The 20,588-nt window shown below is 44.9% G+C and overlaps 1 protein-coding gene across 1 annotated transcript in view; it reads right to left on the bottom strand.

The window, feature by feature from the left end:
* LOC126455600 (formylglycine-generating enzyme) overlaps positions 1–20,588 on the bottom strand; it is a 133,495-nt gene that overhangs the window by 14,995 nt on the left and 97,912 nt on the right. Inside the window, 2 exon segments of the mRNA XM_050091361.1 lie at positions 19,573–19,742; positions 19,745–19,843. Coding sequence (XP_049947318.1) covers positions 19,597–19,742; positions 19,745–19,843 — 245 coding nt within the window. The 3' untranslated portion in view covers positions 19,573–19,596.

Below are 20,588 nucleotides of genomic sequence, written 5' to 3'. Positions count from 1 at the left end.
AGTACCACACCTACGCTTATTGTCAAAAGTTCGATCAAGTGGGGGTATCAAGTGAAATTTGTGAATGGATTGAGGACATTTTGGTAGTATGGAGAGTCATCCCGATTAATAAGATCTGCCAAATATATTTCAAACTTTTCCTTAATAACTGAATCCCAGAAGAATCTCATAAAGGCCAAGATTTCCATCACCGAATAACTGATGGAATGCCCTGTGGAGATACAATGCTTGGCTATGGCTGAATTACTGGGCTGAGAAACACAAAGTGGCGATTAGGTTCAATGGACCTATCACACACTGTATGCGTTAACTGACAAATGCAGGCTTTGCTACAATGCCAAGGTATTCTGTAGATTACAGCCCTCTGCAATCCCAGATCATCCTTTACCAAATTGAGATGAGCAAGAGTCTTTGTAAGAGTCTTTGTAAGAGGGCAGAAGATTACTTTGACATAATGTTTCCTTAAAATTCTGCCGAGTTTTGATAAAATATTGCAGACATATGTGAGGAACACCCTGGTCTTTAACTGCTCCTCCTCCTCTTGATCTTGAGGGTGTCATTTCTTCTTCCTTAAAGCTGTGCTGATCTGATGTGAAGAATATCCAGTATCTTTGAACACAGATTGTGGGCATTCCAGCTCCTATGCAAGGCTGTCTCTGTCAGGCACATCATATGTCCAGTGCACAAACATTTCAAGGATGCCCATAATTTGTGATGGGTGGTGACACTTAAATGCCTTCAAATACAGATTTGTATGTGTGGGCTTTTGCTATATGGGATGCCCCAATGATCCATCCACTTTCTAAAAGACCAAGATATCGGGAAATGGCAGACAGCCAACCATCTCCACTTCCATTGTAAATATGATATTCTTGTGGATCAAATTCAGATGAAGCAAGAAGTTTAACAGTTCTTGTTCATGATGGGACCACACTACAAAAATATCATCTACATGTCATCAGAAGACTTTTACATTAAGTTCTGCCGAATGAAGTGCCCTCTCCTCAAAGCCTTCCAGAAGTTGGCTACCAGAGGGGAGAGAGGACTACCCATGGCAACACTCTCAATTTGTTCAAAATATTCACTGTTTAGTAAAGAGTAGGTTTAGGAAAGAGTATGATGAAATATAGTTGTTATATCAGCTTTGAACTTACTGCTGATGAGATGACAATGCGTCCATGAGAGGGACTCTAATAAAGAGTGAGATACAGGGTGAAAATTATTGAACTATATGAAATAAAACTGTCATAACTTCTGAATGGTTTGCATTAGGATGTTCAAACTGTGCGGTTGGCCACGACACATGATGGGAATTACTATGCACATGTGCACATGCCTTGTTGTTTTTGGCCATTTGCACTTGAAAATGTCACAGTGCAGTATGCCTGAGCGTATAGACTTTGTGAAGGCCTACTATGCAAGCAATAACAGCCTAACTGTTACTCAAAGGAAGTTTGCAACCGAGTTCAAGTTGAAGACAATCAGTCCAAGTATGCTGACAATCGAGACTTTGATTCGCAAGCTTGAGATGATGGGTAGTGTTCATGATGACAGTGTCGGCAATGTTGATCATCCAGAAACAGTGAAAATGTCTGAAAAAACTGAGAAGACACGTGCTGTGTTCAAACCAGCCCCAGGAAATTGATCAGACAAGCTGCACAACAGGTAGGAACCAACTGTGAGACACTGTGACAAATTGTTGTTGAAGACCTGCATCTCTTCCCACACAAAATTCAAACCATCAGCCATTAAGCCTCAGGGCAATGGAACAGCGGTTGTGTTTTGCCAATGCTATTGTCCACAAAATTGACAAACAGGACTTATGTGAATACGGTATGGTTTAGCGACGAAGTCCACTTTCATTTGGATAGGTTCATCAATAAGCAAAATTGACGCACCTGGGGGACTGAGAACCTGCATTTTGTGATCGAGATGTCTCTTCACACTCATCAGGTGACAAAGTGGTGAGCAATGTCCAGTCACGGAATAATTGGTGTGATATTCCTCGATGGCACGGTGACTACCAAACAGTACATGAAGGTTTTGGAAGATGATTTCACCCCCATTACCCAAAGTGACAGTGATTTCAACAAGATGTGATTCATGCAAGACAGACCTCAATCCCATCAAGGCAGTAAAGTGTTTGATGTATTGGAGGACCACTTTGGGAAGTGCAGTCTGGCTCTGTGTACCCAGAGGTCACTGGCATGGGTCTCGATTGGCCGCCATATTTTCTGGATCTGAACACACGTGATTCCTTTTTGTGGGACTATATTAAAGACAAGGTGTACAGCAATAACTCCAAAACCATTGCTGAGCTGAAAAAAACCATTCAGGAGGTCATTGACGGCATCGATGTACCAACACTCCAGCGGGTCATGGAGAATTTTGCTATTTGTCTGTGCCACATCATTGGCTGTAGATGAAGATGAAATCAGAGATATGATACTGCGTGAAGAGTTCGCCAGAGCACTGAAAGACCTAAGTCAAAACAAGGCCACGGGAGTAGACAACATTCCATTAGAACTACTAACTGCCTTGGGAGAGCCAGGCCTGACAAAACTCTACCATCTGGTGAGCAAGATGTATGAGACAGGCAAAACACCTTCAGACTTCAAGAAGAATATAATAATTCCATCTTAGAAGAAAGATTAAGGAAAGGCAAACCTACGTTTCTAGCAATTGTAGACTTAGAGAAAGCTTTTGACAATGTCGACAATGTCGACTGGAATACTCTTTCAAATTCTGAAGGTGGCGGGGGTAAAATACAGGAGCAAAAGGCTATTTACAATTTGTACAGAAACCAGATGGCAATTGTGAGAGTCGAAGGATATGAAAGGGATGGGAGTGAGACAGGGTTGTAGCCTCTCCCTGATGTTATTCAATCTGTATATCGAGCAAGCAATAAAGGAAACAAAAGAAAAGTTCGGAGTAGGTATTAAAATCCATGGAGAAGAAATGAAAACTTTGAGGTTCGCCGATGACATTGTGATTCTGTCAGAGACAGCAAAGGACTTGGAAGAGCAGTTGAACAGAATGGATAGTGTCTTGAAAGGAGGATATAAGATGAACATCAACAAAAGCAAAACGAGGATAATGGAATGTTGTAGAGTTAACTCGGGTGATGCTGAGGGAATTAGATTAGGGAATAAGACAAAGTAGTACAGGATTTTTGCTGTTTGGGGAACAAAATAACTGATGATGGTCGAAGTAGAGAGAATATAAAATGTAGACTGGCAATGGCAAGGAAAGCGTTTCTGAAGAAGAGAAATTTGTTAACATCGAGTATAGATTTAAGTGTCAGGAAGTCGTTTCCGAGAGTATTTGTATGGAATGTAGCTATATATGGAAGTGAAACATGGACAATAAATAGTTCGGACAAGAACATGGTGCTACAGAAGAATGCTGAAGATTAGATGGGTAGATCACATAACTAATGAGGAGGTATTGAATAGAATTGGGGAGAAGAGGAGCTTGTGGCACAACCTGACTAGAAGAAGGGATCGGTTGGTAGGACATGCTCCGAGGCATCAAGGGATCACCAATTTAGTATTGGAGGGCAGCTTGGAGAGTAAAAATCGTAGACTGAGACCAAGAGATGAATACACTAAACAGATTCAGAAGGATGTAGGTTGCAGTAGGTACTGGGAGATGAAGCAGCTTGCACAGGATAGAGTAGCACGGAGAGCTGCATCAAACCAGTCTCAGCACTTAAGACCACATCATCATCATCATCATCATCATCATCATCATCATCATCATCATCATCGCCAATGATGGCAGGCATATCAAACATGTCATAACTTAAATCTGAATATCTGTAGTGACGTTTACATGTTGAATAAATTGTGTGCGTGGCCCAGATTGTAACTAATTTAGGTCTTTTTTTCCCTTCATATACTTCAATATTTGTCACCCAGTAACATCAGAGCTCACTAATCAGACTAATTCACTGAGGCAAAGTGACTTCAATCTATTAATAAAGTCACCAGAGCTGTGAATATGATGCGAGCACATCCCCACCTAAGGTCTCAGTAAAGACACAAGATGTCAAGTCAAGTCATACGTCAATGAGTCAATATTGCTCACAATAAGACGTAACGGAAGATGATCTTTGTGACTCCTTGGATGACCGTATAACTTTGGTAGAACAGAGTTCTATGGTCATCGATCTCACATGGTAACAACAGAGCAGCGTTTCCCTTATCCGCTGGAAGGATAAACGCTTAAGGCTTTGCTTGTAGCTTGCATAATGCAGGCCTTTACATGGAGGAAATTTTAGTCTTCTGAGGTGAGCTTTTGTAAGTGCACAATGCGTATCATTTCTTACTTCTTCTGCAGCACCACTGGGAAGATGTCTAACAGCACTAATGAAATCAGTTAAAGGCAAGGTTCTAGGTGTAGGCACAAAGTTCAAGCCTTTCCCAAGCACCAACAGACATCACACTGTCCAAAACCTATCCTTGCAGTAATATTACCGACATGTGTGCAAACTTTGAAGATTGTCTTGAAGTAGACTTCATAAAGACCTAGTCCAATTTTACCCAGATCATTCCATCGAACCATTCCCAGGAGAGAGATAGGAGACTGGCAACAATCTCCAGGAGCACATAAAAAAGTTGGTTTTTTTAAAAATGGTATCCAGTTTAGGGTGAGTAAAATGAATCCTCTCCCTCACTAGTGCTAGGCTTGCCATACATGTGATGAACTTCACACTGGTGGTCTTGCTAAAATGTGTCATTCTGGCAAACTTCTGAATGAGGTGATTGTCCTAGTTCTTCAGTAAAAAACACAAAGAATTTAAAAATCTCACTCGCTTTTATGTAACTTATCCAACCACTGTATACGTGTGATGCCATTTCCTTCCCGAAGAAGTATCTGATGTGATTCTTGAAATTTTCCTGGTGTAAAGAGCATCCCATGAAGTTTCACGATTGCAGCCAGATGACGTCGACTTCTTGCAATGATACTTCAGCTGACAACCATTGCTGGCTGAAATATTATAGCAAGAAGTCAACGTCATCTTGATAGAACCCCCAAAATGTCATGAAAAAGAACATTGCCAGTTGGAGAAATGAGTTGGAAATTTATTAGTGTGTCCACAGCATAATCATCGTGAAGATATACAGAAAAGGAAGGCCAACATGCAGTCACTGAGAATACTGAAATAAACTTCCGGTTTGTGTTACAGTAACCTGAATGAGTGAGCTCAAGTCATGGCATGAAAAACACCTCTGAAAGGTTACAGAACTGCTCCAGCCTGAATTACACTCTCCACATACTGTAGGTTAAATACGTCATTGGGCTGTCAGTGTTCTCTGCATCTTGCACCATTTGAAGAAAGGCAAAATCACAATTCATCAGACCACACTACATGCCTCCAGTCAACTCATGAGCAGTTTTATGTTTGACCAACTGAAGATATTCAGCTTTATATGCTGCTGTGAGAAATGGCCTTTCTCAAGGTAGCTGACTCCAAATATGCAAGGGTCACTGCTACTGGTTGGTAGGTTTGCTGTGGAGAAAAGTATTGATGCAACCATCCTTGTCGGGATACGGAGGACAAGGTGAAGCACGCAGATGGAACTGACTCAATTCCTGTCAGATTTCAAACAAATTATCATTGATAAGGCATGACCCTTGTCTCTGGTCTGAGAAGTGGAAAAGGAGAGATGCAAGAAGAGTAGAAAACAGAAGAAAAAAGTAGGGGTACTGGTGGGACAGAAGGCATGTGTAGTGCTAGAGTGGGGGCAGGGAAGGGGATATCCAGGTGGAGGGCAGAGACTAGCAAAGGTAGAGGCCAGGAAGGGTTACAGTAATGAAGGACATATTGTTGGAAGAGTTCCCACCTGTGTAGATCAGTGAAGCTGGTGTTGGTGGAAAGAATCCAGATGGCACAGGCTGTTAAGCAGTCATTAAAGTGAAGCACATTATGTTGGGTGACATGTTCAGCAACTGGATGGTCCTGCTGTCTCTTGGTAGTGGCCATTCATGGAGATATACAGCCTGTCAGTTGTCACGCCCACATACAATGCAGCAGGGTGGTAGCAATTATGTTAGTGTATCATATGGATGTTTTCACAGATGGCCCTGCTTTTGATGGGGTAGGAGGGTGGCCAGTGACAGGACTGGAGCAGGTGGTAGTTGGAGGATGTATGAGACACGTCTTCCATCTAGGATTACTTCTGGGACATGAGCCATGAGGAAAAGGCTTGGAGCAGGAACAAACAATGATATTGCATAGGTTGTGCAGGCAGTGGACTACTACTGTGGGGAGGATGTTTTTTACTTCAGGACAGGGTGAGAGATGATCAAAGTCCTGGCGGAGAATGTGATTCAGTTGCTCCAGTCCACGGTGGTATTGAGTCATGAGTGGACTGCTCCTTTGTTGCTGGTCAATGGGTATGTGAGGGATGGTAGGTGACTGGTGAGACAAGGCACAGGGGACCTGTTTCTGGGCAATGTTGGGAAGGTAACTGCAGTCTGTGAAGGCCTTAGCAAAACCCTTGGCACCTCTGGTGAGGGACTGCTCATCACTATAGATGTGATGGCCATGGGTGGCTAGGCTGGATGGGTGGCCACTTTTAGTGTGGAGTGGAATGGGTGGCGGCTGTCACAATGGAGGTACTGCTCATGATTGAGAAATGTGATGGTGACAGAGGTACTAATGCAGCCATCCTTGTTGGGCTGCAGAGTACCAAGCGGAGCAACTGGGGGAGCAAGTTCTGGAGGAATGTCAACAGAGTGTTATCATCAGTCCAGATCATGAAGATGTTATCAATGAATCTGAACCAGGTGAGTGGTTTGGGATTCTGGGTGGTTAAGAAGGATTCCTCTAGATGACCCATGAATAGGTTGTCATACAAAGGTGCCTTGCAAATGTCCATTGCTGTGGCACGAATTCATTTGTAGATGATGGGGAGAAACAATTGTGGGTAAGGACATAGTTGGTCATGGTGACCAGGAATGAAGTAGTTGTAGTTGTAGGAGTCGGATGTTGGAAATAGTTCAAGGCCTTGGGCACTGGGGATGTTACTTCAGAGCAGGCACAGCTCGTTGCATCCATGCTGGGGAAGGTTGCAGTATTTATCAAATGGAACTAAACTAGATCTTGGGCTATGTTTCACATTGGTTTGTCACCACCGTTTTATTATCAACTACCAAATAGCACCAAAAGCTAACACCAAGATAAGAAAACTCTCCCAGTGTCACATTTCCCGACACTTTATCAAAACAAGTCACACTAAAAGATGCATCTGGAGAGATATTTAATGCTGCAAATATTAGCTTCGCTATATACTTAATGTTTTTTGGGTTTTCAATTCCAAACGTGAGATGTTTAAGTTTAGGTTGAGTTCAATCCACACTGTTTATGCTAAAACCAAGAAATGAAAAAGAATACAGAGAATAAAAGGGTAGGAACGGTAGAGGCCAGGCTGGGCCACCAAGCAAGGGCCACTAAGGGATCCCCAGGGCCCCATATGATGGGTACCCCACCAATCCCTCAGATAGTCAAGGAGATCAAAAAGCCCTACATCACAGGGATGAATAGAAATCACCTTTGCAGGTGAAACAACAGGCCAGCCACTCTGGCACTGTCTGCTAGCACCAGAGGTAGTGTGTCACGAAGATTAAGATGCGGCCTCAAAGCAGCCAAATTAGGGCAATCTACGAGTAAGTGGGCCTTTGTCACGTGAGCTCTGCATCGGTTGTGAGGGAGATCCTCATGTCAGGGAATACGGCCATGGGTCGGCCACATGTGGACAATGCTGAGTCGACAGAGGATGGTGGATTTCTTGCGAGAAACATGCACGAAAGACTGCCAAGTGGTCATGATCTCCTTAATTGTCCTCAGTTTGTTTGTGGAAATTAGGGCAGACTGTTCTGAGTTCCAGACTTCCAGAATATCTACAGTTGAAAATCTGGTTCTGGGATCCTCATTTTCAGAATAGGCATCCTGGTGGCCATCTGGCCAACTAGTCAGCTTGTGAATTTCTTGAAATCCCAACATGACTGGGGGTGCAAAACAAAAACGTTTGGCCATCCAGCTTGGTGGAGGTCAGAGACAAGGCTCTGGATAGCCATAATCAGTGGGTGAGGAGACTAGCTCTGACCTACAGCCTGAAGGGGACTAAGGGAGTCACCACAGACTAGGATACTCTTGCCAGTGGAAGAATGAACATGGCCAAGGACTAGTTTAATGGCCATCAATTCAGCAGTGAAGACACTGCAGCCATCTGGCAGAGAGCGGAGCTCGCTGCACAATGCAGGTGTGTATGCAAAGGCTGTTCTACTGTCGGCTTTTGAGCCATCAGTGAACACCACTTCCAAACCCCGATATGTCTCAAGGAGAGCCAAGAATGGGGAGAAAATTGTGGGGTCAATGGAATCTTTTGGACCAAAGCAGACTTCGAGGCAAATCTGAGGTTGGGGGATAAGCTATAGGGTAGATGTGATGTTTCCCTACCAGAGGTGACAGTGGAGGAAGTTGCAGTTCCGAACAGAGACACTGGAGGCATGCAGCAATTGTAAACCCAGTTCTGGGTCGCTGTTGTGGGAAGTGGAGCTCCCTTCCAGCACAAAGGACATGGTAGTCAGGATGTTAACAGAAGCTACGAATGCATATAGTGCCTGCTGGTAATAGACGGGTTCCTGCCTGAACTAGTAGGCTGCCCACAGGGCTAGTTCGGAAGGCCCCTCTCACAAGTTGGAGCCAACAGTGATGAATGGGGTCCACTTCCCGTAGTGTTGAGGGTGATGCGAAACCATATGCAACACTTCCATAATCAAGATGGGACAGAATCAGGACTTTGTAGTGCTGCAAAAAGGTAGAGCAATCTGCATCCCAGCTAGTTACTGAGGCAGTGAAGTGTTCACTTTTGCTTAAGTTGGCAAAGGTTGGGAAGCCTCGTCAGCCAGGAATCGAAGTCTAGTCCCAAAAAGCAGTGCATCTCAACTACAAGGAGTAATTGATAGTCTAAGTAAAGCTCTAGGTGTGGGTGGGCATCATGATGGTGACAGAAGTGCATGACCCAGTCTTGGCGGCTGAAAACCAAAAGCCATGGGTGAGAGATCAAGATTACACCTTTCGTACGGTGCCCTGAAGGTGACGCTCAGCAACACCCATACTAGAGGAGCAATAATAAAAGCAAAAATCATTGGCATGTAGGGAGAATGATACCAAAGCCACACAGCTACTGCTAGACCATTTATGGCCACCAGAAAGAGAGGGATGCTCACTACAGAGCCCTACAGGACCCCATTCTCTTGTAAAATGGGGTTACTAAGTGAAGCACCCACTTGAACCCAAAATGTATGGTGCAACAAGAAGTTCTTAACAAAAATTGGGAGTGGACCCCAGAGACCGAACTCATGTAATGTAGTAATGATGTGGTGATGCAATGTCATGTCATTCACCACCTGTAGGTCATAAAAAACAGCGATGAGGTGCTGATGACGTGCAAAGACCATCCAGGTGGTGGACTCCTGGTAAACCAAATTATCAGCAGTGGAGCGGACTTTGTGAAAATTGCCCTGAGATACAGCCAAAAGGCTCTGAGACTCAAGGAGCCAACTCAGCCGCTTGCTCATCATGTGCTTGAGCAACTTGCAGAGAATGCTGGTAAGGCTGAATTGGCAACAACTGTCCATCTCTAGGTGGTTCTTACCCAGTTTCAGTACTGGGACTATCATGCTTTCTCGCCACTGAGATGAAAACTCTCTTCCTTTCCAGATCTGATTAAAGAGGCCAAGGATGTGATGCTGACAATCCACTGAGAGATGTTTCAGCATTTGGTTGTGTATGCAGTCTGGCTATGGGACCGTACCAGGGCAATGGCATCGGGCGGTATAGAGGTCTGAACACTGAATGGAGCATTTTGTGGCTCCATGTCGCATGTAGTAAAAGATAAGTGCATTCACTCCACCTGCTGTTTTATGGGCCGAAAGGCAAGGTGCTAGTTCTCAGATGCAGATGTGCGAGCGCAATGCTCAGAAAAATGTTCAGTGACAGTGTCTCAATCAGTATAAACATCACCATCTAAGGAAATACTTGGTACACTTCCACAGGACTGGAAACCACAGAGGCATCTGATCTTTGTCCATACCTATGATAGAAGGTACGTGATCGAATGGTGGAAACATACCGTTCCCAGTGTTCTTTCTTTCATTGTTTTATTAGGTAGTGGACACTGGCATGGAGCCATTTAAAGGTAATGAGGTGCTCCAGGGAACGATGCCACTTACATCACTGGAGAGCCTGCCTACAATCTCTAATGGCCGCTGCGATCCCTAGGATCCACCAGGGTACAGTCTTCTGATATGGGGGGGGGGATCCCGAGGGAGAGGAAACTACTTGGCTGACTGCCAAAAGAATGCTGCTGCTGTTTGCTCTACAGCCACATCGATACTGCCTTGCAATTGGGAGCTAAAGACGACAGCAGAGGTGAATCCACCCCAGTCAGCATTACAGAGAACTCATCTGGGTGGGAGTCCAGGAGGGCAATGCTGAGGGAGACACGGGAAGATCCGGAAGTAGTCACAACCACAATGGACACCGTGAACTCTCCAGTGGATAGATGGTAGAAGACCAGGGCTGCAAAAGGGGAGATCAATGCCCGAATAAGTTCCATGTGCCACACTGAAGTGTGGGGAGGCACCAGAGTTCAAGAGGCAGAGATCAATCTGTGCCATTAAATTTTCAATGTCTTTACCAAGGGCAATATTCATTATTCCACCCAACAAAGGGTTATGGGTGTTGAAACCACCAAAGACTAGGGAAGGTGAGAGGAGCTGAGAGAGTAATGCAGACAGTACATCCTAGGACACAACATTATCAGGAGGGAGATAAACATTACAGATGGTAAAATCGTGATGTGCCCTTGCTCGAACAGCCACAGCCTCCAAAGCTGTATCAAGACACACAAGGTCACTATATATATTCCAGCACCTGATACCCTCTTAGTTGCTATGATTCTTAAAATAACATTGGTATCCACAAAGGGCAGGGTTCTGAGTTGCTGGAAACCACTTTTCCTGGATGCCAATACAGAATGCAGGGTGCTTAATAGCTGCAGTAGCTCAGCCAGATGGTTGAAAAACCCATTTCAGACTGACTGAACACTGTGGGAGCATGAAACAACTGGGCGGAGGGGAGGGAGGCAGGTTGTGATGCAGGGTTATGTGCTGCCTCTGGTTGAGACATCAGGGGATCCATTAACATAGGTTCTATGGCACATTGGCTGCGGAGATCTGGTGTCTCAGGGGTCACCAGGACCTCCATCTTGAGCACAGGAGGAGTACATGCAGAGTCTGGTGGCATGGGAGTCACTGGAGTTTCCTTTGTCTTAGAAGGGTTCCTTCTGTCCTCCTCCTCCTCCTCCTCCTCCTCCTCCTCGAAGATAAGGACTTGGAAAGTTTCCCTGAATGGGTTTCAGTGACAGAGGAAGAACGAGAAGTCCAATGGTCTTCAGCCACAGTCTGGCATCTGGCTATGGCCCAATGGGAACCGTGGAAGGAAGAGTGCCAAGGGACCTCTTCCTAGTTAGAGAAACCGGAGGAGGATGAGACCCCTATGGCTGCGGGATGGGGACTGGTGTCCCTGGCAAGTGGGGGGCCAATGCTCCCGAAGGGGGTGCGATGGAAGCACTAGGTGGGGGGCCAATGTTCTCGAAGGGGGTGCGATGGAAGCACTAGGTGGGGGGGCCAACTGCCTGGAGGGCAGGTATTAGGGGGCAGCTCTGAGGGCCCACTTTAAGAGATGCGACAGAGGAAAGCACCACCGACAGAGAAGTCGACAATGTAAGATGTAGCGTTAGATTGGTTAGATTGTGTCATTTATATGAGACTAAGACACTCATACTTTTTTTTTCTTTTGCTTCTTGATTTGTGAGCTTTTCCAGGGTCTTATATTCTGGGAATTTCTTCTGCTTAAAAGTGGAGCAATATAGTGAGCAGGATAGAGCATGCTACAGTTTACACAGGGGGAAGAGGAGGAGGAGGAGATTAGTGTTTAATGTCCCATCGACAACGAGGTCATTAGAGACGGAGCACAAGCTCGGATTAGGGAAGGATGGAGAAAGAAATCGGCCGTGCCCTTTCAAAGGAACCATCCCAGCGTTTGCCTGAAATGATTTAGGGAAATCATGGAAAACCTAAATCAGGATGGCCGGAGACGGGTTTGAACCGTCGTCCTCCCCAATGCACCAATTCACTTGGTGGGGGAAGAGGAGCACAAGGAATGATCACATGAAAAGGACGACCATAATTCCTGCAGACAGGAGTAGTAATGCACTGGGAAGATGTCTTCAAAGATGTCTGGAAAAGCTCACAAATCAAGAAGCAAAAGAAAAAAAAGTATGAGTGTCTTAGTCTCATATAAATGACACAATCTAACGCTACGTCTTACATTGCCGACTTCTCTGTCGGGGTAGCTTTCCTCCTTATGAACTTCATACACCTGAAGCATCTCTTAGGAGGAAGAACATTGGGTTTCATGTCACACCGGTACACCATCACCTTGACTTTCACAGACAATGTATCACCCTCGAGAGCTAAGATGATGGCCTCAGTAGCAACTCTGTTCTCCCTTGCTCCCCTATGGGCACTATGTATGAATCCAGAATTAAATTTTCACTCTGCAAAGAAGAGTGCGCAGATATGAAACTTCCTGGTACATTAAAACTGTGTGCTGAACCAAGACAAATTTGGGACCTTTGCCTTACACAGTTTTAATCCGCCAGGAAATTTCACAACAGGTGAAATGCACATCCTGTCACTCTTAAGTTGGCCAGCAGCTCACCGTCAGATTTCAAAAGAAGATCATGGTGAAAGATGGTGCTCTGGACCTTATCAAGACCCTTGGGGGGGAGTGACAGTCATGGGAATGTAACCTAACTTTTCACAAGAGAGCAGTGCCCGTGACTGTGCAGGAGATGACGTTTTAATCAGGAAGGAACTTCTACTCATCTTAGAGAGATGGAGATGGTTGCAACTTCCCCATATTTGTCTTCAATGTGTTCAACAAAAAATAAAGGCTTTGTGGCTGAAAAGGTGTCCCTGTCGCTCCAAGTACAGGCCAATGACTTGGGGGGGGGGGGATTTTTCTCCTTGTTTAGTCCTGCATTGCATTCCTCCTATGTTGTGGCCAGGTAAAGGAACATATTGGGATCATACTTTTTTGCATTATATGAGGCCTTTCCATTGAGAGAGACTGCTGGGGCTGAAGTGAACGATTCTTCAGGAGGCCCATAAGAGCTGTTACCTATGCCATGCCCACCAACCTCTGCTACATAGAGCTAACTAGCATTCCACATGCAGCATTAACTACTACCTGTTCAAAAAACATCAGTTGATATCAACAGTTCCAAACCATTGACTGTCATTATGTAAATTCATATGGGAAATATTCAAAATGTGTCCTGATAATTAAAATCCTGTAATCCATTATTGAGAAATGTCTTTTCTAGTGGCTCCACCTAAGAGCCTGTAACTAAAGGCTCAGCCCGGTGTAGAGGGCGGTGGCTATGATAGTGACAAGCAGAGCATCGGGTGCTAAAAGAACAGGAACTGCAGATTGTCAGTGGAAGAAATGATTCGTGTCATTTACACAGGAATGTGAAATCTGCATCTTATATTCTGCAAACCACTGGAATGAAAGGCAGAGAGTACAACCCAATTGTACCAGTTACCAGAGCTTTTTCCCATTCCATCTGGGAATGGAGCACGGGAAGAATGACTGACTGAATGCCTCTATACACACTGTAATTAATATAATCTTGTCCTCACAATCCCTGTATGAGCCATAAGCAGGGGGGTGTAGCATGTTACTAGAGCCATTGTTTAAGGCTGGCTCTGTAAATGTTGTAAATAGGCTTTCTCAGGATGAAGAGGGCATCCTGTCTGGCAATTTTCCCTTGACCCAGGGTTCTGGGTGACTTTTCTGAACTCTGCCCTTTTTTCCTAAACCTCTCCCGTCCTTTTCCCTCACCTCTCTTCCTTCTCCCTTTTTTTATACGAGGGCGGTTCAGAAAGTAACCTCCGATTGGTCACAGTGTGGGTTGTGGGGGGAGTAGCGACGCCATCTGTGCGTTCACGCACTCAACAGGTCAGTCGGCATCAAGCCGTGGTCGAGTGAACGTCTCACCTGCGCTAGTTTAGTTTTTGTGGCAGTTTGAAATGTGTGCTGCAATAGAAAACCCCGCCAAATGTGAAGTGCGTGCTGTCATAAGGTTTTTTACAGCCAAAGGATATTCTGCAGCAGCTATTCATCGTGAGCTTTGTGCCGTGTACGGACCAAGAGTTATGAGTGAAGGAGTTGTCCGTGAATGGGTACGTTTATTTAAAAGTGGACGAGAAAACGTTCATGATGAAGAGAGGAGTGGTAGACCATCATTGGTGACTGACGAACTCGTTCAGACAGTTGATGCAAAAGTTCGTGAAAATCGACGTTTCTCAATGTCGGAGTTGTCTACTGGTTTTCCACAGATTTCTAAGACTCTCTTGTACGAGATAGTGACAGTAAGATTGGGTTACCGTAAGTTCTGTGCACGATGGGTGCCCAAAATTCTAACCGACCACCACAAAACTCAAAGAATGGCCTCTGCATTAGACTTTCTGTCACGTTATGAGGACGAAGGAGAACCATTGTTAAACAGAATCGTGACCGGTGACGAAACCTGGATTAAGTACGTGAACCCTGAGACAAAAGAACAATCAAAGATGTGGGCACATTCAAATTCGCCTACCAAACCAAGCTCCAGGCACAAGCGGGTGATCTTTATGCAGAAGGAATTTCAAAGCTTGTGAAGAGATACGATAAGTGCCTCAATCGCTATGGAGACTATGTAGAAAAATAGTGCAAAGATGTAGTTTTAAGATGTATATATTAAAATATTTTTATTAAACTTGGTGTATTTTTTTAAATCAACCGGAGGTTACTTTCTGAACGGCCCTCGTATATGTATGTTCTCCTGCCACTGATTGATGAGTAAATATTTTATATTTTAAATTGCTCAATATTTATAAAGCTTCTTCACACAGTACTTCATTATAGATAACTGCATCATCAGCAAAAAAACCGAGGTTACTATTAATGTTGTCCACAAGGTCATTAATATATAACAAGAATGGTAATGGACTCAAAACATGTCCCTGGGCCACTCCCAAAGTTACGTCTGCATATATTCACGACTCTCTATCCAAGATAATATGCTGTCTCCTCCATACTAAGAAATCATCATTCTGGTAACAAATATTGCTTGATACTTTTGATGAAAAGTGTAGATGTGGCACTGAGCCAAATGCTTTTCAGAAATCAAGAAATACTGCATCTTCACGACTTCCTTGATCTATGGGTTTTAGTATATTATGTAAGAAAAGTGCAAGTTTGTTTTCACATGGTCAATGTTTTCAGAATCCATGCTGGTTGGCATGGAGAAGGTCATTCTGTTCGAGATACCTGGTTATGTCTGAACTCAGAATATGTCCTAAGATTCTACAAGAAAAGGATGCCAAGGATGTTGGACAGTTGCTTTGCAGATAGCTTCTACTACCCATCTTGTAGACAGGTGTAACCTGTGCTTTCTTCCAGCTAATGAGCACAGATTTTTGTTCACAGGATCTACAATAGATTGAGGTTAGAGGAGGGACTATTTCAATAGCACATAGAGTATAAATCAGACAGGGATTCCATCACACTCTCGGGCTTCTGTTTTATCAATTTCAGCTGTTTCTCAACACCACTGACACTAATATCTTTCTCACTCATCTTTCAGAGGTACAACAATTAAATTATGGCAATACTACTGAGTTTTTCTTTCTAAGAGAACACTTGAAAATAGAGTTAAATATTTCTCCTTTTGCTCTGCTACCATCAGTTTCAATTCCTGTCTCATCCGTGAGTGATTGGGCACTAACTTTGGTGCCACTAATACCTTTTACATGCGATCAGAATTTCTAGGATTTTGTGAGAGACCTTCCAACAGTATTCTGCTATGGCAGTCACTAAAGGCTTCAATCACTGCTCTCTTGACTGCCAAACACATTTCATTCAGTATGTCTCTATTTATAGCCTTTTGCTTTATTTTACACCAATTTTGCAGTATTCTCAATTCATTTAGAAGTTTCACTACAGTGAGTGTATGCCACGGAGGGCCCTCTCCCAAAATAAACTGTTCTACTGGGAACTTATCTATACAGTGCATAGTCCATTATTCTTTTAAACTTGAGCCTGAGTACCTCTACATGCTCCTGCACTGTGCCAAAAGTTTCAAGTGTGCTTTAAAGTTAGCAGTCATTTCATTGTATCTTTCTGTGACTCAATGACTTCTCTATGTGGTGACTAGCAATCTACCTTTTTCATATTGTTGTTACAGAATACATTAATCTTTCTAAGTGTTTTAATTGTCCTTTGTTCTTAGGTAATCATTGTTGCTACAACTGCCTCTTAATCACCTATACCAGTTTCGATGTGGACATTTTCAAAGAGCTCTGGTTTATTTGTTGCTGTTAGCTGTAATATATTTCCATCAAGAGTGAGGTTCTGAACTATCTGTTGTAGGTGGCTTTCAGCAATGCACTCGCTAATGGTCCACAGCATGTTGTGTCACATACACGGATAACACACAGATGGTGTTGGCCCACAAGTGCAGAGATTCTCTCTCTGCGCATAGTAACCAGGTTTATGAATGTCAGAAAGCATGTAGACGGTAGGAGTGCAAGTACTGGTTGGGGGGGGGGGGGGGCATGTGGAAAGAGAAAGAAACTCAGGGGAGTGGTTCTGAGTTGGACCTAAGGATTTGAGGAAGGGCTGCAGATCCTGCTGGGTTACTGAGACAGACCTTGTAGGTGGATATACACTCCTGGAAATTGAAATAAGAACACCGTGAATTCATTGTCCCAGGAAGGGGAAACTGTATTGACACATTCCTGGGGTCAGATACATCACATGATCACACTGACAGAACCACAGGCACATAGACACAGGCAACAGAGCATGCACAATGTCGGCACTAGTACAGTGTATATCCACCTTTCGCAGCAATGCAGGCTGCTATTCTCCCATGGAGACGATCGTAGAGATGCTGGATGTAGTCCTGTGGAACGGCTTGCCATGCCATTTCCACCTGGCGCCTCAGTTGGACCAGCGTTCGTGCTGGACGTGCAGACCGCGTGAGACGACGCTTCATCCAGTCCCAAACATGCTCAATGGGGGACAGATCCGGAGATCTTGCTGGCCAGGGTAGTTGACTTACACCTTCTAGAGCACGTTGGGTGGCACGGGATACATGCGGACGTGCATTGTCCTGTTGGAACAGCAAGTTCCCTTGCCGGTCTAGGAATGGTAGAACGATGGGTTCGATGACGGTTTGGATGTACCGTGCACTATTCAGTGTCCCCTCGACGATCACCAGTGGTGTACGGCCAGTGTAGGAGATCACTCCCCACACCATGATGCCGGGTGTTGGCCCTGTGTGCCTCGGTCGTATGCAGTCCTGATTGTGGCGCTCACCTGCACGGCGCCAAACACGCATACGACCATCATTGGCACCAAGGCAGAAGCGACTCTCACCGCTGAAGACGACACGTCTCCATTCGTCCCTCCATTCACGCCTGTCGCGACACCACTGGAGGCGGGCTGCACGATGTTGGGGCGTGAGCGGAAGACAGCCGAACGGTGTGCGGGACGGTAGCCCAGCTTCATGGAGACGGTTGCGAATGGTCCTCGCCGATACCCCAGGAGCAACAGTGTCCCTAATTTGCTGGGAAGTGGCGGTGCGGTCCCCTACGGCACTGCGTAGGATCATACGGTCTTGGCGTGCATCCGTGCGTCGCTGCGGTCCGGTCCCAGGTCGACGGGCACGTGCACCTTCCGCCGACCACTGGCGACAACATCGATGTACTGTGGTGACCTCACGCCCCACGTGTTGAGCAATTCGGCGGTACGTCCACCCGGCCTCCCGCATGCCCACTATACGCCCTCGCTCAAAGTCCGTCAACTGCACATACGGTTCACGTCCACGCTGTCGCGGCATGCTACCAGTGTTAAAGACTGCGATGGAGCTCCGTATGCCACGGCAAACTGGCTGACACTGACGGCGGCGGTGCACAAATGCTGCGCAGCTAGCGCCATTCGACGGCCAACACCGCGGTTCCTGGTGTGTCCGCTGCGCCGTGCGTGTGATCATTGCTTGTACAGCCCTCTCGCAGTGTCCGGAGCAAGTATGGTGGGTCTGACACACCGGTGTCAATGTGTTCTTTTTTCCATTTCCAGGAGTGTATTTGACAGCTGGCCGAGTCCCTACATTGTGTAATTCCTGCATTTCATAACCACAGTGGTGGAGTCTTTGTCAGCAGGTAGGATTACAAGATCGGGGTCAGTTTTTAGGTGAAGGATTGCAGTTCTTTCTGCAGACATCACATTTATTTCCTTGCTGAGGGATTTGGGGAATGACGGCAGGCAATGGTCGAGGTTAGGAAAGTTTGGAACGTTAACAGAGGTGATATGGGGCCAGTAGGGGTGGATCCTGATTGCAAGGGACTGAGTCAGGCAGGTTTGTAACACATACTTAATTGCCGTAATACTGCCCACAATCTCCACTAACCCTCTGCAGTCACACCCTCTTCTGAACAGTCTTCTGTGTCATTGTCATTGTCTGATGCACAAATTCATCAGCTATGGTGCCCAGGTGTTGCGTTTGTAACTCGTGCACATACTGCTTTTCCTCTCCACATTCCAATCTCATACTTCTGCTGCCCCCTCCGATTCGCCTCACCAGACACCCTTTCCTAGTCCTCCCCCTCACTCCCTGCCTGTTTCCCCCTCCCCCCCCCCCCCCCCCTCACCCATTCCATCCGGCACAACCCCTCGCACACAAGTCTACCTGCCTTACTGCAGTTCCTGCATTGTGAAGTCAGCTGGTGGCGGAACTTAGTATGTGCATGTACTCTAGCTCAAAAAACAAGATTTGTCTGAAAGATAGTGAAGTTAGTATTTTTGTTTGCATTTCTACTCTTCAGTGAGCTATCACATTTCCTCCCAGATTATTTAAAAACTGATGTATGGAAGAAAACACTGATAGTAACCAAGGAAAATTCAGCTGAGGGAACTAATAATTTGTGACAATGAATTACTTAATTTCAGGAAGTGAAAGGTACTGTGTCACTTACAGACGAATAAGAAAGTAAGGGCAACACACTACGTAGCCAGCAGAACTAATAGTTTTGTCATCAAAGTGGAGAGAGGGATCTGTTGGGGGAGTTTAGAAAGGCAGGGCAAGTCGTCAGGCCTCAGGTTGAAAGAGATCCATCCACCTGAGGCAGGTTTCTCTGATCCTGGGGTCTGAGTAACCATCCCTCCCTTTTTAAACTTCCACAACATACCCCTCTTCTCCCTTCCCGAGTGAAGAAATCATTATTACTGAAAGCTATATAACGTGTCCCTTTTAATTTAAATGTGTCCATAATTGGTAATAAACATTTTACAACTGAAGTTAAGTACCAGCTAACAATACCATCTCTCAATTAATTAGAAGTACTAATATGCTAGCCTCTAAAATCTAACACTTTTCTTACCTTTTGTAGCAACATTTTTAAGCATTAGTGTTTTAAGTATTCAGGTAGTGCGGTTGCAGCACAGCGAAATCCGAGGTTACCAGCAGAACTATCCGGAGTGTTCTGGCTCCGTGCTGCACATCTGTATCTGAAGCAATAACTGTGGTGGCACATATATGAACCACCTTTTTCACTTTGTCAGTTCCTGACTCAGGACCCGTCTGAAAAAGTGAAATCCATAACCAGTTAATAGAAGACACTGTGTATGAACAGACTTTCAATATTATAACCACTAGATTTATTAGTGACAATATTATGAAAACGATAGACTGCTGCTCACCATGTAGTGGAGACGTTGAGTTACGGATAGGTGCAACAAAAAGACAGTCAAATAAGTTATTTTTGGCAAGAAAGGCCTTCAGTGACATTAGACACAACACACTCCCCCTTCCCCCTCCCCCCCCCCCCTCTCTCTCTCTCTCTCTCTCTCTCTCTCTCTCTCTCTCTCTCTCTCTCTCTCTCTCCACACACACACACACACACACACACACACACACACACACACACACACACACATGCAACTCTCACCCACATGCCCACAAAATCTGATTGCTGAGGCCAGAATGTCCCACTCTACTCCTGCCAATATCATTAATCCGAGATTTTCAAACTGATCATTCTTCCTGCATCATTCTCAAGTATTTTTGTGTTTTATTTTCCATACCTTCCTGTGCCATGCAACCTTTTACCTCTTCTCCCAACTCCCCCACCCTTATCCATCCATAGGCCTGCAACCCACAATTTTTATTTTTTTACTTTTTTGTCTCATTGCATTTTCACATCAATTTCGGTTGGTTTTCACCTTTCATTATCTGTCTACTCTCACAGGTTTCATCTTGTTTCCCCATATATATCACCTGTTCCATCCTTTTTGTGATTTTTACCACATATTTTGGCATAGTTTTGTGATTTTTTCACCTGTATTTATATGTTATTTACATATTTTTAAGTGTTTGTATCATCCAGCATGTATCCTT

The sequence above is a fragment of the Schistocerca serialis genome, chromosome 1 (assembly GCF_023864345.2).
Source record: "Schistocerca serialis cubense isolate TAMUIC-IGC-003099 chromosome 1, iqSchSeri2.2, whole genome shotgun sequence".
Lineage (NCBI taxonomy): Eukaryota > Metazoa > Arthropoda > Insecta > Orthoptera > Acrididae > Schistocerca > Schistocerca serialis.
The sequence above is the reverse complement of the archived record's forward strand: the minus strand, read 5'-3'. Positions and strand labels throughout refer to the sequence as shown.